Source organism: Balaenoptera physalus (assembly GCF_965194825.1).
Source record: "Balaenoptera physalus genome assembly, chromosome: 12".
In the NCBI taxonomy this organism is placed as follows: domain Eukaryota; kingdom Metazoa; phylum Chordata; class Mammalia; order Artiodactyla; family Balaenopteridae; genus Balaenoptera; species Balaenoptera physalus.
Window position 1 is genome coordinate 66,300,039 of NC_138897.1, and position 24,819 is coordinate 66,324,857.

Consider the following 24,819-nt stretch of genomic DNA (forward strand, 5'->3'; position numbering starts at 1 on the left):
TTTGAGATACAGTAGTTTTCTTCCAGTTGTATGTTTACCTCTTCCCCCAGCATCAAAAGCAGTTTCTAGAGGTCTCAGTGAAGGAGGCTTTGAAAAATCAGTTTAGAAAATACTGTTTAAAGTTGTATTTAAACGTAAAGAATTGGGTAAAACTTAAATCATTTTCTACTTATCTAAAAGAAGGACAAATATTAACTATAGTTTCTAAGCTTCTGTTGAGACTATTTCAAACTTAAAAACATACAGAAGGCAATAACTGAGAAATTTTCTGTCTAGATTAGAGGAGAAAATAGGCTTCCAGAGAAGCCAGTATTAAATGTTATAATTCATAGACAGTGACAAGAAACTAATAGTTGCTCTATAAACTTGCCATAAAAAATGGAAACAGATAAATCTAGGAGAAAAAAGCTATGGAGTGTTTATGGCATAACTAACAGTCAGTAGAGGAACAAACTAAATAAATATGATAACGGTGTTTGAATGCTCTTTAGAATCCATTTCATTGTAAGTTAAGATAGTCTCCCAAAGAGTTATCCTATGAAAAAAGGAAGTGGTAGTAAAATGCTTTTTGTTTTTAATGAGACTATCAGGCTGCCTAATGTGCTTATTTTTAAATTAGATGGTACCTCACACACCCACATACATGCACATTGTGTTTAATATGGTAGGGAAATCCACTATTTTAAATTTGCCTAAGCGAATTCTTTTGAGATCTTTTATATCATTAAAAATGCTCCCTCATTTAATTTGTTTTTCAAGCTTTCCTAATGATACAAACCACTGGGATATTTCTTGAAAGTACAGATTCTTGAGTCTGTATCAGGCCTACTAAATGTGTAGCACTGTGGGAAAATTTTTATCATCGAGGACTTCTGCGGCCACTAATGTTTATTTGCTTGATAAGTTTAAGTTGTTATGGGTTCGATTTTTTTGACTAATAATCAAATGATGTGAGTTAACTGGTATTAAGTACAGGTTCTTTGACCATTAGAGAGCTGTGAAATTTCTAAGTGTGTTTTTGAGAGTAGCATGCATGTAGGAAGGAGCAACAGTGGAAGACGACACTGAATATATAGATAGTTTAAGATAATGATATTAACCAACCAGAAGTATTCACCCATCCATTACTCCCCACTATGAAAGAAAGTTAGTAAGTTTTTGGTGTAATTTTGACTGAGTTTAAAAAGACACCTTGGTTCTTAATTCTTAATGTGCTTATACTAAAAAAATAAATGGCATATATGCAATTTCTTCATCCAGATGATGTTTAGTTTACACTAGAGTTTTTGGTTTTTTTTAATATCTTTATTGGAGTATAATTGCTTGTTAGCGTCTGTTGTATAACAAAGTGAATCAGCTATACATATACATACATCCCCATATCTCCTCCCTCTTGCGTCTCCCTCCCACCCTCCCTATCCCACCCTTCTAGGTGGACACAAAGCACCGAGCTGATCTCCCTGTGCTATGCAGCTGCTTCTCACTAGTTATCTACTTTACATTTGGTATACACTAGAGTTTTTGATGTACCTGTGTATGCTAACTTGGTACCTCTGAATAGCAACTAGAATATTTTACCTTCATTACAAACACAGTTATTCAGTTAGCAGTACTATTAAAAATATTTTTTTAGTATCCCTTGAATGGTCACAAACAGGAATGCCATTTAAAACAAAAAAACCAAGAGATTGCTGGGTTACTTTGTTTTAGAAGAAGATATACTTTACTGCTGTGGCTAAATAAGAGTGAAAAACCTTTGAATATAATAGCATACATTCATGGACTGTCAAACCTGGAAGTGAGCTGTTGTTAGATGAATACATAGAGTCCTTGATCTGTAAGGAGCAAGAATGTATTTATTGTAAAGGAAGAGACACCTTTGAAAAGGCAGAATCAAAGCTTTTAACTGTTTCCTTTAGCTGTTAGATAGCAAAGTCTGTCATAGAGCTTGCAGATGGTTGGCCCTTAACAAGTAAGTATTGATGCCTTTGTGCAGTCTTAGGGCAAGGAGGTTGAAAAACAAGCAGTGTAGTAGTCACCAAGACTATCATACAAAGGATGGAAGAAAAGAATAATTCTTCTTAGCCATGGGAAGATACCACCAACTATTCTCACTTGTAAAGCGGCTGTACTACTTTGTGTTTCCTCCTAACCCTTGGCGATATATGAGAGTTCCAGTTCCTCTACATCTTCAACAACACTTGGTCTTCCTTCTCTTTAATTTTAGCCATTCTCATGGATGTATAGTGGCATCTCATTATTATTTTCCTGATGACTAAGGAGGTTGAGCATCTTTCTCTGTGCTTATTTGCCATTAATTATATATTCTTTGATGAACTGTTTAAATCTTTTATTCCTTTTAAAATTGGATTATCCTCTTACTGATTTGTAAGATTTATTTATATATTCTGGATATAAGTCCTTTATAAAGCCAAAATTTGCAAGTATTTTCTCCCTGTATGTCTTGATTTTCATTTGCTTAACAATGTCGTTTAAAGAGCAAGAGTTTGCATTGTGAAGTCCCACTTATCCATATTTTTCCTTTTATAGTTTCTGTTTTTCATAGCCTATTTAAGAAATCTTTGTCTAACCCAAGATCACTAAAATATTCTCCCATGTTTTCTGCTAGAAAACATTACTTCACTTTATACATTTAGGTATATGATGCATTTTGAGGTAATATTTCTCTATGGAGTGAGGTAAGGGTCAAAGTTTTGGTTTTTTGTTTTTTTCTGCATACGGAGATACAGTTGTTCCAACACCATTTGTTGAAAGGAATATACGCCTTTCCTCAGTGAACTGCATGGGCAGCATTTCTGAAACTTAGTTGGACACATATGTACAAGTCTATTTCTAGACTAGACTTTGCATTCTGTCCCATTAATCTGTAAATCTATCTTTATACCAGTAAACACTGTCTTGCTTACTGTATCTTTATAGTGAAATCAAGTAATATAAGTCCATGAATTTGTTTTTTTTCCCAAAATTATTTGGACTTTTTTAGGTCCTTAGCATTTTCATGTACATTCTAGAAACAGTTTGTCAGTTTCTATTAAAAAAGCATCCTGTAAAGCAATTATACTCCAATAAAGATGTTTAAAAAAAAAAAAAAGCATCCTGAGATTTTGACTAGGACCGCATTGAATTTATAAATCAATTTGGGGAGAACTGATCTCTTATTGAGTCTTCTAATCCATATAAACATAGTATATCCATTTATTTAGCAGTGTTTAAATTTAATTTCTTTCAGCAGTGTTTTTTGTCACTGTAGTCTTAAATAATTTTTGTTATATTTATCCCTAAAAATTTAGTATATGTGATACTATTGTGAGTTATATTTTAATTTCAGTATCCAACTTTTTGTTGCTACTATATAGAAACAAAATTTTCATGTATTGACTGTGTATCCTTTGTCCTTCCTATACTTACTTATAAGTTTTAGTAGCCTCTTTATAGATACCTTGTGTTTGTCTTCATTGATGATCATGTCATCCAGAAATAAAACCTGCTTTACTTCTTCCTTTCTAAGCTACATACCTTTTATTTCTTGCCTTATTGAACTAGTTAGGGCCATCAGTAAGTGCAGTTTTGAATAGAAGTGGTGCGGTCACCTCAATAGATGCAGAAAAGGCTTTTGACAAAGTTCAGCATCCTTTCATGATAAAAACTTCTCACAAGTTAGGTATAGAAGGAATGTAATATAATAAAGGCCATATATAACAGACCCACAGGTAACATCATAGTCAACAGTGAGAAGCTTAGCTTTTCCTCTAAAATCAGGAACAGGGCTTCCCTGGTGGCGCAGTGGTGAAGAATCCGCCTGCCAATGCAGGGGACACGGGTTCGAGCCCTGGTCCGGGAAGATCCCACATGCTGCAGAGCAACTAACCTCGTGCACCACAACTACTGAGCCTGCGCTCTAGAGCCTGCGTGCCACAACTACTGAAGCCCGTGCGCCTAAAGCCCGTGCTCCGCACCAAGAAAAGCCACCGCAGTGAGAAGCCCACGCACCACAATGAAGAGTAGCCCCTGCTCGCCGCAACTAGAGAAAGCCCGTGTGCAGCAGTGAAGACCCAACGCAGCCAAAAATAAATAAAAATAAATACATCTATTTAAAAAAAATAAAAATAAAAATAAAAAATAAAATCATGAACAATACAAGCTTGCCCACTCTCACCACTTCTATTCAGTGTATAGTACTATAAGTCCTAGTCAGAGCAGGTAGGCGAGAAAACGAAAAGACATCCAAATCAAAAAGGAAGAAGTTAAATTGTCTCTGTAAATAACATGATAAAAAGCCATAAAGACTCCACCAAAAAAATTACTGAGCTAATAAATTCAGTAAAGTTGCCAGATATAAAATCAACGTATGAAAAGCAATTACATTTATATACACTAACAGTGAACTTCCTGAAAAAGAAATTAAGGAAAAAATCCCATTTATAATAGCATCAAAAAGAATAGGGCTTCCCTGGTGACGCAGTGGTTGAGAATCTGCCTGCCAATGCAGGAGATACGGGTTTCGAGCCCTGGTCTGGGAAGATCCCACATGCCACGGAGCATCTGGGCCCGTGAGCCACAACTACTGAGCCTGTGCGTCTGGAGCCCGTGCTCCATAACAAGAGAGGCCACGATAGTGAGAGGCCCACGCACCGCGATGAAGAGTGGCCCCCACTTGCCGCAACTAGAGAAAGCCCTCGCACAGAAACGAAGACCCAACACAGCCAAAAATAAATAAATAAATAAATAAATTAAAAGAATAAAATAGGAATAAATTTAACCAAGGAGGTAGAAGATTTGTACACTGAAAAGTATGAGATGTTGATGAAAGAAGTTAAAGACATGAATAAATAGAAAGATATCCAATGTGTTCATTGATCGGGAAGGGTTAATATTATTAAATGTCCATACTACCAAAAGCAGTCTACAGATTCAATGCAATTTCTATCAAAATTCTCGTATTTTTCACGGAAGTAGGAAAAACAATCCTAAAATTCATGTGGAACCACAAAAGACTTTGAATAGCCAAAGCAATCTTGAGAAAGAATAACAAAGCTAGAGGCATCACACTTCCAGGTTTCAAACTATACTACAAAGCAATAGTAATCAAAAGAGTATGGTACTGGCATAAAAAGAGAGACCAATGGAACAGAATAAAGAACCCAGAAATAAACCCATGCATATACAGTCAACTTATCTTTGACAAGAACTCAAAATGGGGAAAGGATAGTTTTTTCAGTAATTGGTGCTGGGAAAAGTGTATATCCACATGCAAAAGAATGAAATTGGACTCGTATCATACACAAAAATTGACTTGAAATAGATTAAAAACTTAAATGCAAGGCCTGAAACCATAAAATTCCTGCCAAAAAAAAAGGGAAAAGTTCCTTGACATTGGTCTTAACGGTGATTTTATGGATATGACACCAAAAGCACAGGCAACAAAAATAAAAATAAACAAGTGGGACTGCATCAAATAAAAAATATTTTTCACAGCAAAGGAAACAAAATGAAAAGCAACCTATGGAATGGGAGAAAAATATTTACAAAACATACATCTGATAAGGGGTTAATATCCAAAAAATATATGGGACCCATACAAGTCAATGGCAAAAAAAAAAAAAAAAGACTAAAAGATGGGCAAAGGACCTGAACATTTTTCCAAAGAAGACATACAGAGGGCTAAGTATATTAAAAGGTTGTACAACATCACTAATCACAAGGGAAATGGAAATCAAAACCACAGTGAGATATGCCTCATGCCTCTTAAGATGGCTGTTACCAAAAAGGCGATAGTAAGTGTTGGTAAGGGTGTGGCAGAAAGGGTCCCTTGCACACTGTTGGTAAGAATGTAAATTGGTGCAGCCACTGTGGAAAACAATATGGAGGTTCCTCAAAAAATTAAAAGAACTGCCATCTGACCCAACAATCCCGCTTTCAGGTATATCTCCAAAGGAAATGAAATTAGAATTAGCTGTACTCCCATGTTCATTGCACCATTGTTTGCAATAGCCAATGTATAGAATCAACCTCAGTGTCTGTTAATGGATGAATGATTAAAGAAAATGTTGACCCTTGAACAATATGGGTGTTAGGGACGCAAATCCTGTGTGCAATCAAAAATCTGCATATAACTTTACATTTGGCCCTCTGTGTCTGCAGTTCCACATCCTCAGATTCAACCAACCACGGATCATGTAGTAATGTAGTATGTATTTATTGGAAAAAAAAAAAAAATCCTTGGGAATTCCCTGGCAGTCCAGTGGTTAGGACTCGGGTGCTTTCACTGCAGGGGGCCTGGGTTGAATCCCTGGTTGGGGAACTAAGATCCCACAAGCCCCGCAGTGTGGCCAAAAAATAAATTTAAAAAGAAAGAAAAAAAAATCCACATACAAATGGACCCTCACAGTTCAAACCTGTGTTGTTCAAGGGTCAACTGTATATATATTTACAATGGGATATTAGCCATTAAAAAAAAGAATATCCTGCCATTTGTCACAACAGGGTTGAACCTGGAGGACATGCTAAATAAGTGAAATAAGCCAGACGGAAAGATAAATACTGTGTGATCTCACTTGGATGTGAAATCTAAAAATGTTGAATTCACAGAAGCAGGGAGTAGAGTGGTGGTTGCCAGAGACTTGGGAGTAGGGGAAGTGGGGAGATACTGTAAAAGGGTATGAAGTTTCCATTATAAGACGAGTAAGTTCTGGGGAGCTAGCATACGGCATGGTGACTGTGGTTAGTAATACTGTATTGTATACTTTAAATTTGCTGAGAGTAGATTTTAAGCGGTCTCAACACACACACACAAAATGCTAACTATGTGAGATGGGTATTTAATTAACTTGATTGTGCTAATAACCCTTTCACAATGTATCCATTTATCAAATTGACACATTGTACACCTTAAATATATACAATTTTTGTTTGTCAGTTATACCTCAGTAAAGCTGGGAGGGGAAAGTGATGAGAGCGAACATCCTTGCCTCATTGTTGACCTTAGGAGAGAAAGAAAGCATTCACGTTCTGTCCTATTACTAGTTTGCTGAGAGTTTTGTCATTAACAGGTATTAAATTTTATCAGATGCTTTTTCTATATCTGTTGAAATGGTTATGTCTCTTAGTCTGTTAATACAGTGAATTACATAGATTGATTTTCAAACATTACGCTGACCTCAGGTTTCTGGTATAAATCCCACTTGGTCATGATGTATTATCCTTTTTTATATAGATGGATTTGATTTACTAATATTTTGTTGACGATTTTGTTATATGATTATGAGGTATATTGGTCTGTAGTTTTCTTGTAAAAGACTATTCTGTTTTGCTATCAGGGTATTGATGGCCTCATAAAATACGTTTTCTTTCCTTTTCAGGAGAGTTTGTGTAGAATTGGTAATATTTCTTCCACATATGTGTTTTGTAGAATTCACCATTGATACCATCTGGGTTTTCTTTGTTTCTAAATATGAAATCGAGTTCTTTAATAAGTATTGAGTTATTGAGATTGTTTTCTTCAGTGAGCTTTGGTAGTGTGTGCCTTTCAAGGAATTTGTCTTTTCATTTAATTCGTTGAATTTATTTGTATAAAGTTTGTAATGTGTTCTGTCTTATTTCTAATAGGTGTGGCTAAGAGGTTTATAAGTTTTATTGATTTTTAAAAAAAAAAAAAACAGTTTTTAGCCTCATTGATTTTTCTTTGTTTTTTAATTTGGATATATTCTTGTTACCTTTCTATAATTGATTCTGGTTTAATTTCTTTGTTGTGTGAGAACAAACTTTGTACGATTTTAATTTTAAATTTATTAACGTTTATGATCCATGATGTGGCCTAGCTTGGTGAATATTATGTGTGTCCTTGAAAAGAATGAGTATTCTGTTTGTTGTGCAGATTTTTCTGTAAATGTCAATTAGATCCAGTCAGTTCAAATTGATGGCATTTTTTTAGTTCTTTTATATCCTTGTTGATTTTCTGTCTTACTGAGAGAGTAGCTGAAGCCTCCAGCTGTAACTATCAATTTGTTTATTTCTTCTGTCAGTTTTGTTGGTTTTTGCTTCCTGTACCTTGAAACTCTGTTGCTAGTTACATACATGTTTAGTGAACTGGACCTTTTATCAGTATATAATATGTAATGTCCCTCTTTGCTTTGAGATCTGTTTTGTCTGATATTAATACAGTTACTCCAGCTTTCCTTTGATTATGTTTGCATGGCATATCTTTTTCCATTCTTTACTTTTAACCTACTCATCCTATTATATTTGAAGTGAATTTCTTGTTAGTATATAGTTTGGTCATTTTTTTTCTCTCCTCTGACAATCTCTTTTAATTGGTGTGTTTAATATTTGCATTTTATATTAATTATTACTATGTTTTGATTAGGTCTATCATTTTATTATTGTTTTGTTTGTTCCTTCTGTTTTTCATTCCTCAGTATTTCTTTTTCTGCCTTCTGTTGGGTTATTTGTACATTTTTAAATATTCAAGTTTAATTTACCTAATGTGATTTAGATCATCTCTTTGTGTATTGATTGTTCTAAGGATTACAGTATATATCTTGGGCCCAGAACCTAATTATTTATTAAGTACTTTGTTGACTGAAGTAAAATTTTAAAAATCCATTTGTGAGTTTTGTTAGTGCTAAAATTTTCCAAGTACAGTTATTGAAAAATAATACAAGCTTTTAAAACATACAGTCTATTAATATGATATTATTGCCACGTTTAATTTCCTCCAAAAATATTCATGAAAGTTCTTCATTCACCAGTGACTTGTTTTGCTTGGTCTACAAAAGGAGATACTGCTTCATCTTCACAGTCTCGCCTAGGTTAATGCCTGTTGATATTATGCACCTCAGTTTTGCTTCTGAGTCAGAATGTTTCTCTTTATGTATGACTTGTAACTCTAACTCTGTAAGCTTTGCATAGGGCTGGCTTTGAGGACAGTACTGACTTTAAATGATTCCGTTTATATGGTAATAGTAGAAACAGTTAAATGACCCCAAGGGAAACTTTGCCTCTTCTGTGTAGTGTCAAAATTTTTCCTTTAGTTCTTCAAGTTTGTTTCCTCCTCTATAAAATGAAAGATTTGCACTGTTTGAACTGTGGCAGTTTTTCTGTGTTGCAGTATACTCTAATTTGGCTACATTCAGATTAATTTAAACTAGTTTTAATAATTTACCAATTAACTCAGTTCATTTAAGGGTTTTTTGGTTTTGTTTCTATTGAAACCAAACAGATTTTAAAGCACCAGTAGAACAATTTGAAGAATATAGATTTTACTAATTTTCTGTTCAGGATGTCTTAGTTTTAATAATTCATGTAGGTCCTAGAATGTAGCTTACTTATATCTATGATACCCATTTATAGGAAATTTATAGCATGAAGTAGTTAAAATTAGGCTTGTCAGTCATTGTGCTTCTTGTTGTGGCCCAGGTCCTGTTCCTGTTGGCCGGCAACCTCAGTCTAGCCCCGTGCTGTGCAGTAGAGCTTTCTGTGGTCATAGAGTAGATAATAGTGCAGACTACACAGATGCACTATGTAGTGTGGTACCAACTTTAATTAATTTAACTTTCAACCATGTGTGACTAATAGGTCATCAGACAGCAACACAGGTCTAGCCTCATGGCTACCCCTTTTATATGTAAAACCCACATTTTGGAATTTTTTCTGGATCTCTCAAGCAAAAACTTCTAAGAGAAAAAAAAAAGCTTGTAAGAGGCTCTTTGACCTATTAAATCAGCTTGTAGAGGAGGAGGCAGAAGGCTAAACAAGTTGGAAAGAAAATGATACATAAAGTGATAATTACAGTATAGTATGATAAGGATTAAATCAGTGAGTAGGTTGATAAAGTGACTGAACACCTGGGGATGTCTGGGGGTTCAGTGAATGAAAATAAACCACTCTGGGGATTTTAAGTAGTAAGGGCTTGATTTAACTTAAAATAGAATTCGCTGTAAAATTACTGATCAAACCTATCAAGTTCTTGGTTGAGTCTTTAGAAATAATTTCCAGACCAGTGCAGAACTACCAGAGAATCTGTTAGGAGCTCCTGCCACTGGAGCCATGCTGGGTGGGGTGACAAACACTTTGCCTCCACTTGGACTGCTGCTGGTTACCCAAAAAGCTGGAGGTTAGATACTAGTCTAGAGAAGATGGGAAGAAATGTAAAAGTAGTTCTCTTTTCAGTGACAAGCTGAATGGACTTGAGCAAGAGAACTTTAATTAGAAGCTCAAATTGTTAAATGAAAACTTACTTTAGGCTAGGATAGCCTGTCTGAGAAAATAAATTATAGAGACATGGAAGAAACCAGATTGCACTAATTGTGCATAAACTTTAAGTAGGTTTTATTGCATGTGTATACAAATAACCCTTATATATCCATTCTTTGCAGATCCAGGATGAGAAGACTGTTAAAAGAAGAAGCTAGTTGAACAGCTATAAGATGCCCAAATCTGGGTTCACAAAACCAGTTCAGAGTGAAAATTCTGACAGTGACAGCAATATGGTAGAAAAACCATATGGAAGAAAGGTATATGATTATGCTAAAGATTTGTTCACTCTTTGGAAATTGTGAAGAAGACTCCTGATTTAGTATTTTTATTTATTTATTTATTTATTAAAAACTTTTCTAATTGTAACATTTATTTTGTTTTATTTTATTTTACTTTATTTTATTTTATTTTATCCACACCCAGTGGCTGTGGGATCTTAGTTCCCCAACCAGGAATTGAACCCGGCCCTCGGCAGTGAACATTCAGAGTCCTAACCACTAGACCACCAGGGAATTCCCATGGTTTCGTATTTTTAGTAACTGATCATAAAATAAAAAGCTGTATGGATGCCAGATCCTGGGAGTGAGATTGTTTTTTTCATTCCCTAAAATAACAAAATTACCAAGATTACACAGTTACTTGAGAAATGATCATGAGGCTGGGGATCCAAGATCTCACAATCATTTGTCATTTCTTCCCCCTGACCCCTGGTACTGAAACACACATACACAGTAGCCGTTCACTTTTCCATGTCTATAACTTTGGATAAATTTACATAACTTTTCCAAACTCAGTATATCTCTCTGTAATAGAGGACAACAGTACTTTATAGAATTGTGACAGTGAAATGACTTAAGTATTGTACTTAATACAATGCTTGGTATATAGTAAGTGCTCAATAAATGTTAACCGTTTTTGTTGTTTATTATTAGTCATTGCCAATGACCCATGATTCTGCCCTTTTACATCTATCCTTTTTCATTACTATTTAATTTAGACCCTCAAAACCTTTATTTAGACTTCTGTAGTTGCCTCCTAAGTGGTCTCACTATCCCTAGTCTCTGCTTTATCTAGTTAGTTTTACACATTATCTTTGAATTTTTCTTTTTTTTCTTTTAAGTTCTTTTCTTCCTGTAAGCCATTTTCTTGTTGAAGGACATCTGAAATGTTTCCAGTTTTTGGCTAATATGAATAAAGAGTCTGAACATTCGTGTATGAATCTTTTTTGAACAGCTTTATTGAGGTGTAATTTATATACCATAAAATTCACCCACTTAGTGTAAAACTCAGGGATTTTTAGTAAGTTTATAGAGTTGTGCAACCATCATCACAATACAGTTTAGACCATTTCCATCATTGTTAAAAGATCCTTATGCCCATTTGCAGTGTGTCCCTATTCCCACCCCAAAGTCCAAGCAACCCCAAATCTGCTTTCAAAATCAGAGCACGTAAGTTTTCAACTTTGTTCTTTTCAAAAATTCTTTTGGCTCTTTAGGGTCATTTGCATTTCCATATAAATTTTGGGATTAGCTTGTCAGTTTCCACAAAAAAAGCCTGCTGAAATTTTTATAGGGATTTTATTGAATCAGTAGATCACTTCAAGTAGTATGTCATCTTAACATGTCTTCCAGTCCATCACCACAGAATATCTCTCCATTTATTTAGATTTTCAATTTCCTGACCGATGCTTTGTAGTTTTCAGTGTACAAATCTTGCACTTTTATTGTTAAATTATTAATATTTTATTCTTTAGGATGCCATTGTAGATAATTTCATTTAGGATTTTTCACTGCTGGTATATAGAAATGCAAATATTTTTCTATACTGATCTTGTATCCTGTGACCTTACTGAACTCATTTATTCTAAAAGTTTGTGGATTCCTTAGGGTTTTCTACATACGGGATTATGTCACCTGCTTATAGACATAATTTAACTTCTTTTCCAGTATGAATACTTTTATTTCCTTTTCTTGCCTGATTGCACTGGCAGTCTTTGCTTTTGATTGCAGTGTTTAATCCACTCACATTTCATGTAATTATTGATAAGGTTAGATTTATATCTGCCATTTTGCTCTTTGTTCTTATGTTTCAGGTCTTTTTTTCTCTCCCATCTTTGCTGCCTTCTTTTAAAAACTATTTTTCAGTGTACTGTTTAAATTTCTATGATTTTTTTAAACTATGTTTCTTAAATTATATTCTTAAAATGTTGATCTAGGGATTATAATGTGCATGCTAATTACTACAGGATAATATTGACTTAAGTCCAGTATAATACAGCAACTTTGCTCCAGTATAGCTCCGTTACCTTCCCTTCCTTTGTGTTCTCTGTGTAGTATAGATTATATCTACGTTTGTTATTAACTCAACAACAGAGTGTTACAATTATTGTTTTATACAGTCTTATTTTTTAAAGAAATAAGAGAATTAAAGAGAAATATATATTTATACAGTTCTTTGTTTTTATCTACAAATTTACCAATTTTGGCACTCTTAATTTCTTCCTGTGAATTCAGGTTACTGTCTAGTGTCATTTCCCTACAGTCTATAAGAATTTTCCTTAGTATTTACTGTAAGATGGATCTTCAGCTGTGATTTCTCTCAGTGTTCATTGATCTAAGAATATCTTGATTTTGCCATTTTTAAAAAACAGGTTTTTTGAGATATAATTCACATACCATACAATTTACTCATTTAAAATGGAAAATTCAGTAGTTTTTAGTATATTTACAGAGTCGTTTAATCACCACCTCTGTCAATTTTAGGACATTTTCACCTGAAAAAGAAGCCCTATTTACCCATTAGCAGTCACTCCCCATTCTGTCCCCAAACCCCACAGCCCTAGATAGCAAATAAATCTACTTTCTGTCTCTATAGATTTTCCTATTCTGGATATTTCATATAAATGGAATTCTACGGTATGTGGTCATTCATGACTGTTTGCCTTTATTTTGTTGGATATAGAATTCTTATTTGACTTTTGCTTTTAGTAGATTGTCATCCCACTTCTTTCTTGCTTTAAGTGTTTCTGATGAGAAGTCAGCCGTTAATTGTGATGATTTTTTTTTTCATTGCTGTTTTCTCTTTTGTTTGACTGTAATGTGTTTAGGATCCCTTTGCAATTATTCTACCTGGGGTTTTTTGAGTTACTTGGATCTGTAGATTAATGGTTTTCATGAAATTTGGGGTGTTGAATTTACTGATTTTTTTTGTTTGTTTTTGCCATCTCACATCTGCTATTGAACATACCTAATACATTTTCAGTCACTTTACTTTTCAAATCCAGTATTTCTTTGTAATTGTTCTTTATTCATATTCTCTGTTTAAGTCATTGTTGTCATACTTTAATTCTTCAAACATTGTTTTCTTCCTTCCTCCCTTCCTGCCTCTTTTTTTTTTTTTTAATTATTTATTTATTTATGGCTGTGTTGGGTCTTCGTTTCTGTGCGAGAGCTTTCTCTAGTTGTGGCAAGTGGGGGCCATTCTTCATTGCGGTGCGCGGGCCTCTCACTATCGCGGCCTCTCTTGTTGCGGAGCACAGGCTCCAGACCCGCAGGCTCAGTAGTTGTGGCCCACGGGCCCAGTTGCTCAGCGGCATGTGGGATCCTCCCAGACCAGGGCTCGAACCCGTGTCCCCTGCATTGGCAGGCGGACTCTCAACCACCACACCACCAGGGAAGCCCCTTCCTCTTTATAGACTTTGCCAAACCTATCTTGGCCCACTCAGAGAAGTTTCTCTTGAATACTTTTTTCCTTGCTTTCCCAGCTGCCGTAATTTTTATTACTGGACAGTTTAGGTCATATAGCAGCTCTGGATTCTCATTATTTCCCACCTAAGAGTTGTAACTGTTGCTAGTTTTTTGTTTGCTTTCAGTAAAATGTCAGGTTTTTCAGTGTTTGTTACTTTGTCACAACCACTGGTGCCAAGGTTTTTGGGGGTTTTGTTTGTTTGTTTAGTCTTGCTTTCTAGGGGTTGCCCCTTATCTACGTGGATTAGTTAGCAACCATTGGTTGGTTAGGCGTTGTGCTCAAACGTGAGCCAGTAAGGCTTCCACCTTCCACTGATAGATTTACGTGTGTGTTGGGGAGTGTGCTTAGTGTTAAGGCATTTTTCAGGTAAGCCCTAGCATTTACTTTCTGTCGGGCTCACCCAGGAGTTCCCTTGTGTGTGCAGGCTCCTCGTTGACTAAGGATGGTGTAGAGAGCTTGGACCCTTGTAGACCTCCCTGGTGTGTGCACACAGTCTCCCTGTCAGTGAGGGGTCTGTGCAGAACTTAGCCCTTCTCAGGTTTTCCCCACATACTTACCCTGTCTGCCAGGGATGAGTGGCTGTCTTTTTTTTTTTAAAGATTTGCCTGTTAAGCATAGTGTTTTAAATTTATTTATTTATTTATTTTTGGCTGTGTTGGGTCTTCGTTTCTGTGCGAGGGCTTTCTCTAGTTGCAGTGAGCGGAGGCCACTCTTCATCGCAGCGCGTGGGCCTCTCACTATCGCGGCCTCTCTTGCTGCGGAGCACAGGCTCCAGACGCGCAGGCTCAGTAGTTGTGGTCACGGGCCCAGTTGCTCCGCAGCATGTGGGATCTTCCCAGACCAGGGCTCGAACCCGCGTCCCCTGCATTGGCAGGCAGATTCTCAACCACCGCGCCACCAGGGAAGCCCGAGTGGCTGTCTTATCTAGTGCCTCCGTGGCTCTCTGATTTCTGCAACCTCCCTGTTAAATTTCTGGCTTGTCTACTGGCTGCTGTGGGACCACAGCCGTAGGCTAATAGAACTATGGTTTTTTTTCCACTCCATTCCTTTCCTACCCTGCTTGCTATTTTTATCAATGGAGTGACTGGGTGGTGGGGTTTTGGCCTTCTGTGTCAATTCAAGTTGACTCTCTGGCAGCAAAGATGCTGATTTTCATTGCCAGCCCCACCCTGGAACTACTTCATGCTAACTAAGGATTAGCCAGGAAATGAGAACAACCCCAGGCAAGAATGCCAAAGACAATCTCTGTTCTTATCCATAGTTCAGCAGTTTTTCTTGTTGAAAATGCTTCTCAATTTGTTGTTTTTGTTCAATTTCTAGAGCCTTGAAATGGTGGTTTTCGACAGTTTTGTCCAGGTTTATAGTTGTTTCTTGTAGAGATAAGTTGCCAGTATCTTCATTCTACCATAGACAGAAGTTTCCCCAAATGTATTTTAATGTGCCAAATCTTAAGGAGCGTGAGTTCACTAATTTATTCATTTTATTCAACAAACCTTACATGGGATGCTTATTGTGTTGTGTGCCTCTCCTATGACCCTTGAAATAAAACAGTGATTGGTGGGACTTCCCTGGTGGTCCAGTGGTTAAGACTCTGCGCTTCCACTGCAGGGGGCATGTATTCCATCCCTGGTTGGGGTACTAAGATCCCGCATGCTGCGTGGTGCGGCCAAAAAAAAAAAAAAACAGTGGTTAAGGCTTGGTCTAAATCTTTATGAAGACTCTTAAGTAATTGCTCTATCTCTGTGTCTGAAGTGTTTTGCTCTCAGGACCCCTTGATACTTTTTAGCATAACTGAGGAGGCCAAAGGGCTTTTCTGTATGTGGGTATGTCTGTTGACATTTACACAATCAGAAATTAAAACTGAGAAAAAATTTAAATTTATTAGTTGGTTTAAAAAACAGTATAACTGTTACATGTTAATAATATATTTTTATGAAACACAACTGTATATTCCAAGACAGTATCAGTGAGAAGAGTGTCATTGGTTTTGCAAATATCTTTAATGTGCGGCTTAACATAAAGATAGCCAGATTCTCATCTGCTTCTGCAATCTGGATGTTCAGTTATCTCTTGTCACGTAATCTCAAGACTCAAATATACATTCTTTAGAGAATGAGAGAGAAAGATACACTAACATCTTAGTGTTATTGTGAGCATATTTCTGACTTTGCATTTCCCCTGAAATGGTCTCAGGGACCATACTTTGTTCACACTAATTAAAGTGTTTGAGTGTTCAATGATGGGGCAAAGGAGAGAAGCAGTCAGTTCTAGGGCGTTCAGGGGTGGTCTCACAGTGGAAAAGATACCTAATCTGGATTCTCAAGTATGTGACTAGCAGGAAAATGAGAGTAAAGAGTAGACTAAGCAGGAGATGTAAAAAGGACAAGAATCTGTTAAAGTAGTGCATACAGAGTTAGGATGTAGCCTGTGAAGGATGGAGGGTAGGAGATAAGCATTAGACAGGGACCAGTTCATTATGGCCTTGTGTTCCTTGCTAAAGATCTTGAAATTTATCCTGTGGCCAGTGAGCCAGAAGGGAAGGGCCATGGCAGAAACCAGTTAGACTGTTATTTAAAAATCCAAGCAGAAGGCAGTGTGGGCAGTGGCTGTGGGGATAGAAGTGGCAGATCTAAAAGATACTGAATTACTGAAACTTGTGTATGTATAGAAAAAGTTGTCTGGGTCCACTCTGAGGTTGATTGGACTATTCCCTGAGAGGGCATTCAGGAAAAGGAACAGGTTGTTTCAAGAAGAATGTTTGGTTTGTACTTGTTGAATTTAGTTGGTCATCGGAACATCCAATAGAAGTATCAGTTAGATAGTATTAGTTAGATATGCGTCTAGAGGTCGGAACAGCTAGACTGGAAATAAATGTAGGATTTGTGGAAAAGTGATCTATAGGTATCGAGATGTCACCCAAAGAGAGTGGGGCAAGAATGGAGGAGAGCATACCCTGAGGAATTCAGATATTTTAGGAGGAGTCGGAGAGGGGGAGCAAGGAGGACAGAGAGAGAAGCAGATGTTACACGGCGAAGAGTGGCGAGGGGGTCTGTATGCCAAATGCCACAACAGTTAATAGGAAAGACCAGGCCATTGTCAGTAGAGATACCTTACAGTGACCTGGGTAAAGGTGACCTCAGTAGAGTTGTGGGGACAGAGTACAATGTGAGATTTGAGGAATTATAACTTTTATTTCTAAATGTTTAAATGTAGTGAAGGTTGCATTTGTGAAATTACATGTGAGCTACTTGATGTCAGTTTTTGGATTTGAATTTATAAGGCTAAAGTTGTTGAAGCTTTTATTCTTCTAGGTACTTCGTATTATTTTTTGAAGATTGCCACTAAATATGCAGTAGTCCTGACCATTGCCTTCATAACAGTGTGATTTCTTAAAACTATAGAGGCAAGCAAAAAGCAAACACTTTTTACTAATGTATTTCTATTAAAAATATTGCTTAGGTAAGTTAAGAATACTTATTAATCATTAGATTTATAAAATAAATAGGAAGAATAAATACAAACTATTAAATTCCTTAATTATTAACAGTTGGCTTACCTAAAGGGATATATTTAACTGTTCTCAGTCTCAGTTTAATCATTCAGTGTTTTTTTTCAAGATCACACGTTTCTTTGGGTAACGGTCAAAAGCCCTTCTGAGGCAGTATGCGTGGTGCTTACTGCCATGCTTTGGGATTTCCGAGCAGCTTGACATCCAAAGCTGTTGTTAGAAGTAATTTTCTTAGTTTTAAGTAGATATTTGAACTGTTCATTTGCACCTTAAGAGAGGAAGGGCCATAATTTCCATTCCAAATTTCTTGCTTATAGACCACATTACTACTGCTGCTTAGGACAAAATAAAGTTAGAAGAGGGGAGGAGAGAAGGCGGCATGACCATCTTATTCACTTATTTATTTGTAAAGCATATTCTTAGGATTGTCTTTTCTTGGTGAGTGATTGGCCTTGAAGCCAGCTTCTAGCTTCTGCTGAGTTTTTCCTTCCATAAAATTTTTAGAAATGAATATATAGCTGTTCTCTTATGTAAATACAGACCGTATTTACAGCTTAATATGACATAGACATTGCTGTTATAAGATTCTAAATTAAAAAATAACCTGAACCAAAGTTTAATTTTTTAAATGCATTTAAATAGACCATAATTTTAAATAATAATCCCATTCTATAGCAATATGCTTTTTATATAAAGTGCTTTTATTACCATATTAAATATTACAATAGTCAGGGGTTCATCAAAAATGTCTCCTCAAAATTCTTCAAATATTTTATCCTTTCACTGCTAATCTGTGGGATTTTTTTCCCCATTGGTTTTAGTTTAAAAATTTTTCCACTGACATTTTTAGCTATAAATTAGCTATAATTTGCAAAACAAAATCTTTCATCAAACCTTTTCTGATAAGCTAAAACCTGGGTTAAATTCATAAAGTGTGAGAGAGTGGATGTTAATTGTCTGCCTTTCTAAATAGCTCTGCCCTATCCTTTTCATCATCAATATAGTTCAGACCTTCATTATCTCCTATCCCCATGATAAGTGAGAACTTTTCTTTTGTTATTCAAGTAATGTAATAATGTTCATTACAGAAAAATTAGAAAACGTATATAAGAATAATGAAAACAGAAATTGCCTTGTCTGAGATGAAGGATCTGAGGTTTTACCCTACTTGCAAGCTAATTAGTTTCATGGATTATGGCAGAAGACATGAGACTCCTGGATCAGATAGAGAGGAAAGTGTTTTTTCTCACAGCAATCGCAGTAGCCATATATCAGCATTTGTGCCTGTTCTCTGAGCCCTGTTTCTCACAAAGGGATGCAAAGAAGGCCAGGTGACAACTACATATACAGTGGATTGTATTATAGGAGAGGAACCCCAGATCTTTTTAATGGGCAATAAATCTACCTGACCTTTGCCCTAAAGGGAGAAATTACTTATTATACTGAACAGTGAACAGGTCTGATCTACCCTTTGCTCCAGAGGGAGACACTTTCTCTGTCTTCCAAGGCTATTCTCTATACAGATATCCTTGAAAAGATAGACTAAAGGGATTTAGTGCTTCTGCTTGCAAGATGTGCAGAAATGCAAGAGAGCTATGGAGAATTGTCTCCCAGCACACCTGTAATGCCATTACCCACAGATAGCCATTAACATTTTGGTTTATATACTTCAAGCGTTTTTTGTTTTTTGTTTTTTTTCTTTTTTTCTAGGTAAATTTTTACCTCTTATTTTTTTCTATCTTCTTGAGTTGGTAAAGGCTACCAGCACATTGTTCAATATCAGCAGTGATAGAAAATCATTCTTGTCTTGCCATTAATACTTTCATTGCTATGTATGATAGCTGTTGTAGGTTATTGAAAGAAAATCATGAATATAAATGAAAAAGACTTAAACTATTTTAAAATAAAAAAAGTCTGACTCTGTTAGGTTTATTATGTCATGGATATGAAAGAAGAATGTGCCAGTGATTCTCTCCTGAATTGACAAGAGTATTTATACCATTTGATGATATAGAAATTTTAAGACAATCAGAAATAGCTATTTCTTTTGAAAGTTACTTTCCCCAGATCAGAAAATAATTTTTATTGTTAAGATTCTCACAAAAACGCTTTGTTCAAGTAACACTTCTAAGGACAATTTTATTTTACAGAGAACAGAGTAAGTTGGTAGCAGGAATGAATATTCACACTGATCACCATATTGCACAGGAGAGTATGATTGATAAATTCTTGTGAACATTTTTCATTTAACGTATTAACAAATTGGTTTTTCTTGTTTTATGGCACAGAACAGTATCTTTACTCACACAAGTACAAGGGAGAAGGGACAACCTAATGTTTTTCTTAGATTCTTTGTTTAATAACAAAGATTTGTATTTCTAAGGCAAATCTTTAGAACTTTGTTGGCTAACCATTTTACTAATCATGCCTTTTTGTTTCTGATGCTTTGACATCTGGGGCCTCAGTGACCCTGGAGAGACTGCCCTTCCCAGGGCTACTCAGTTCCCAGAGATAGTCAACAACTTATGTGTGACCACACCTTTCATATGCAAACCAACCAATCCAGAGTCCATCCCCAACCACCAACTCTATCCAGCTCTCATACTCTGGGCCACTATCCCCCTGCCCTAATAACAGTCACCCCAGAACCAGGTACCAGACAACTAGAGAAACAACACCTATACCCTAGAGTCTGCTGAAATTATGCAAACTAGCCAACCCTAAACCTGCTTACTCTGCCTTGCCTTTTTCTTCCTGTGGAAACCGCAATAAAAGCTTTGACTCACATTTCCTTCCCCGCCCTCTGCTTCCTGAACCTCCTAGGTGCTTCCCCCAGTGGCACCTCATGGTGCGGCATGCCCCCTCTTCTTTGGAGCTGTGAGTAACAAACTCTCTTTTCAGTGGCAGCGATCTCTTGATCTGTTGGCCTCACTATACCAGAATAATAATAAAGTCGACGTTTTAAAACAACCTTATAAGCAAAAGGCATGCCTGTGAAGCTCCATTTCATTAGCAGAAGTAAAAAAACAGCTCAAGAGGATTTTCCTTTACATCTGGGAAATAAATAGTATGAGACTTTTATTCTTTACTAATCTTTACCAGTTAAGATATAAGGAAGTCACATTCTCTTCCTAATTTGCTAATAGGTTTATCAAGAATGAATGTAGGGTCTATTTAGATGTTATTGTCACCTATTAACATCATAATAAGATTTTTCCTTAATCTTTTGATACAATGAATTGTCTTGAGGTTTTCTAATAATGAACTATTCTTACATTCTTTGGGTGAATCCTGCTTGATTATGATATTTTTCTAAGGCACTAAGTTTGGACAGTTTATTTAGGACAGTTTATTGTTTCATTTATTTCATAAGCAATTTAGTGTATAATTTCTATCTTGAACCCTTCTTTGGTGTTAGTTTATTTCACACTTGTAAAATGGATTGGGTATCTCCTAATCTTATTTCTGTGTTGTAGTATTGTTTATATGAAATGGGAAATATATTTGCCCTGAATTTTTAATTTAAAACCTCTCGTAAAATCTTCTGGAATAGGTACCTTTTTTAGACGTAAAATCTTTGGCTATAGATTTATTGTTTTCTATGATCATTGGTCTCTTCAGCTTTTCTACTTCTTTCATGAGCCAGTGTTTAGGAATGCATGTTTTCCAAGAAAATAATCCATTTTTCCAGGCCTTGAAATTGTAATTGTATAAAAATAAATACAGTATTCTTTCATAACTTTTTAATATCCCCTCTGGAATTGTATTTTAGGTCTCAATCCCAGTCTTTTTTTTTTCCTGGTTTTTTTTTTCCCCTCTTCTTCTTTTCATGATTAGACTCACTAAAAGCTTTTATATTGCTCTTTTTGAATCATCTTTTCGTTGATAAATTCTACTTTTAAAAAAAATTCAGTATTTTTTTATGCCCCTTCTTCCCACTCTTCCTTCCTTTATTTTCTGGCTTGGGTCGAAAGCTCGTGTCTTCTGCAGTCTGAGTCTACATCTCATTTTCTTCTGAAAATCTCTGTGGTTATGATATCTATCATTTATTACCATAGTTTTTATGCTCACCTGCTAGGTGATGTGGCTTAGTTCTTAGTATCTAGCATGTTTTTCCAAAGGAGTTGTCATAGCCCAGTTAGATGTGGTATATGTACCAATTCAGATGTTGGATCATAAGAGTGAACTTGGTAATTGCTGTAGGCATGAGGGTAGGATACTTTATCTAAATGAGTGGACACATGGTATTAATAAAATACAATCTGCTTAATTCAATCTAGACTGCTTTTTCTGATTTATATATTTGTTTATTGGTGATGATGTCTATCTTAGACATAGAGTTACATTATATTCAAGATATTTTGTTTTGTTATTTTAAAATTATATTACTAAGTAAAAGGGAATATGAAATAAGTTAGAAAACACATTATGATTGTTGAAAGTGGACCTTAAGGACATTGAGGACAACGATGGTTTGTAGTAATACTCTTTCTACTTTATATAAAGTATTTTTTAATACTGTATTGCTCAGCTAATATTGTTATAAGTTTATTCATATTTAATTTTTTAATAGAGTAAAGACAAGATTGCATCCTATAGCAAAACTCCAAAAATTGATCGGAGTGATGTGGGCAAGGAGATGAAAGAGAAATCGTCCATGAAACGTAAACTTCCTTTTACCATCAGCCCATCAAGAAATGAAGAACGAGATTCAGACACAGGTAGGAAATTTTGTTGTTTTCTGGTAAAATCATAATCCTTCTTTTACTGTGATTTTCTTTATCATTCCTTGTTCACTGCATTTTAGAGAGAAATATTTGTATTTCAGAATTTCAGGTTTATCATTGGGGCAGAAATTCATATATTCCTCACCCAAATTTGATTTCTATCATAGATAAAAGCAATTAGCTTTTTTTCTTAGTCTCAGTGTTTATTACAAATTTCTTACCACTTTAAGAACTTAATTGCTTGGGGAGCATTTCAGTGATGAAAATTTACTCAGTAATATGGAGCATTGATATGGTAGATTTGAGAAAAAGCTGTTGAGTTTTTGTGAACAAATTATTGAACCCACCAAAGAAAAAAGTTTAGGCATTTTAGATTCAGAAATGAATCAGAAATATGTCCCTTTCCAAAAAAGGAAGAAAAATATTGAGGCTTCCTAAGCCCAGTTCATAGTACTTTTTTCCTCAAAACTTTTGCTATATCAGGAATGATAACTTGCCATCAGTAAATCCCAGTTATTCATAATAGATTAAAACCTTATTACCACTATCTAATAAATTACTAGGTTGTATTTTAGCCATGAACTAATCGTTTCTTGAAACTAATATAAACTTGAATGTTCGTTATATGTTTATCATAATTGTTTTAGCCCCTGAATGAAGTATTGGTAATGAACTATTCTTAAGAATGTTTTAGTTTCACTCAAAGAAAATCAGCGTTGGGGCTTCCCTGGTGGCGCAGTGGTTGAGAATCTGCCTGCCAATGCAGGGGACACGGGTTCGAGCCCTGGTCTAGGAAGATCCCACATGCCGCGGAGCAGCTGGGCCCGTGAGCCACAATTACTGAGCCTGCGCGTCTGGAGCCTGTGCTCCGCAATAAGAGAGGCTGCAATAATGAAAGGCCCGCACACTGCGATGAAGAGTGGCCCCCACTTGCCGCAACTAGAGAAAGCCCTCGCACAGAAACGAAGACCCAACACAGCCATAAATAAATAAATAAATAATTGTATAACTTAAAAAAAAAAAAAAAAGATTTATTTAAAAAAAAAAGAAAGAAAATCAGTGTTACATGCTAAATTTATGTACAGAGATCATATCCTACTTTCATCTTTGTAGCCATCTTAATCATCAGTATGGGAATGATCTTGACTCCAGAATCTGTGAAAATAGACTTTTTGAAAGACTATTTTTCAAAAGACTAGACTTTTGAAACTCCTTATGCTAATCTTTAGAAAATACTTAATTTTAGTATACACTGTTAGTAAGTAGGTTTCCTTTTGTGTATTTGGCTGTTTCTCTTAGCTTGAACTAAAAATTTTTCTTAAACGCTTATGACATTTTTAAACTTTAAAAATTGCTCTTTTTTGAGTGATTAAGAAATTATGTGCTTTGTTCATTTTAAGTTACACTGTCTTCTTCTAGAGGTTCAGAATCTTTCTTTCTTTCTTTCTTTCTTTTGTTTTGAAGTTTGACCCTCCTTATTTTTAAGCATTTTTCTCAAGGTATTACTAGGTCACTTAGCTGAGAAGAAGGTGCTTCTGTGCCTTCAAATATACAAGATTTAACTTGTCTCATACTCTCTCCTTAGAAGCCCTTTTGCTAGTTATTTTTAAAGTACTTACATTAACCAGGTTTTGTTTTCCAGTGACAGTGATAATCCTACTAGTAGTTTGAAGAAGGGACTTAGAAATAAGGTTTCAAAATAGTACACTTCCCATGAGAACCTTTGTTATTAGATCCGGTGGGTTTTTGTCTTTTATTTAGTGTAAAATAAAAGAAAGACTTAGGAAGACATGAACTTTAGGCACTGAATAAACATAGTCTAATTCATATTTTATTGATTGGATTATATGCTTATCCCCTGCTACAGTCTTTCCACTATTTGAATTTAGTGGGACATTGTAGCTCTCTCTAAGACTGTTTCATGAAACAAACTCTTATTTTATTTTATTTTTTTTTGAAAAGGTTACATGGCTAACATTAAATGAGATTTTGATAGATTTAAACATGTATTTCTATATTTTGGGTAGGCTGAATTTATAAATTTTAGTAAATAACAGATGAAGGCTTTAGTTTTGCACGCACACACATACACACACATCCAAAGCATTAAGAAGAATTTCCCCAGGCCCAAGGCAAAATGTCTTATTTACAATTAAGCTGTTTTATTTTCATAATTTAAAAAAAAGAGTCCAGAGTACCATTAACTGATATTTTCCATATGAAAGATAATTATAGCACCAAACCCCGTATTTGACATTGATCTTTTTAAAATTTTAAATCATTAGCTGGAACTATACAGAATAAACTATAAAAGGGAGAAATATTTATAACATATATGACAACCCTTATCTTAATATAATTAGTAATTAAAGTTCTCTTAAATGTGAAGAGAAAAATACAGAAATGGGAGAATGGACAAAAGATACAAGCAAGTAGTTCAGAACAACAGAATTACAGTTGGTGAAGAAATATATGAAATGTATTAATAGTACTCAAAGAAATAGAGTTTACAATGATTGACAAAACTGTCGTTGGCTTAAATCATACAAACTGGTCACTGGT

At 35.4% G+C, this 24,819-nt stretch overlaps 1 protein-coding gene and 1 long non-coding RNA gene across 6 annotated transcripts in view; one reads left to right on the top strand and one right to left on the bottom strand.

Annotated features, from left to right (window-relative positions):
• Positions 1–24,819, bottom strand: part of LOC309640278 — a 711,494-nt gene that overhangs the window by 554,882 nt on the left and 131,793 nt on the right. The window lies entirely within an intron of this gene.
• The window catches only part of ANKRD12 (ankyrin repeat domain 12), a 113,634-nt gene that overhangs the window by 18,713 nt on the left and 70,102 nt on the right, over positions 1–24,819 (top strand). For all 5 annotated transcript variants that reach the window (XM_082418559.1, XM_082418562.1, XM_082418561.1 and 2 more), the window contains exons 2-3: positions 10,395–10,532; positions 22,104–22,251. In XM_082418559.1, the coding sequence (XP_082274685.1) occupies positions 10,446–10,532; positions 22,104–22,251 (235 nt within the window). In that variant the 5' untranslated portion in view covers positions 10,395–10,445. The remainder of the gene's footprint in view (positions 1–10,394; positions 10,533–22,103; positions 22,252–24,819) is intronic.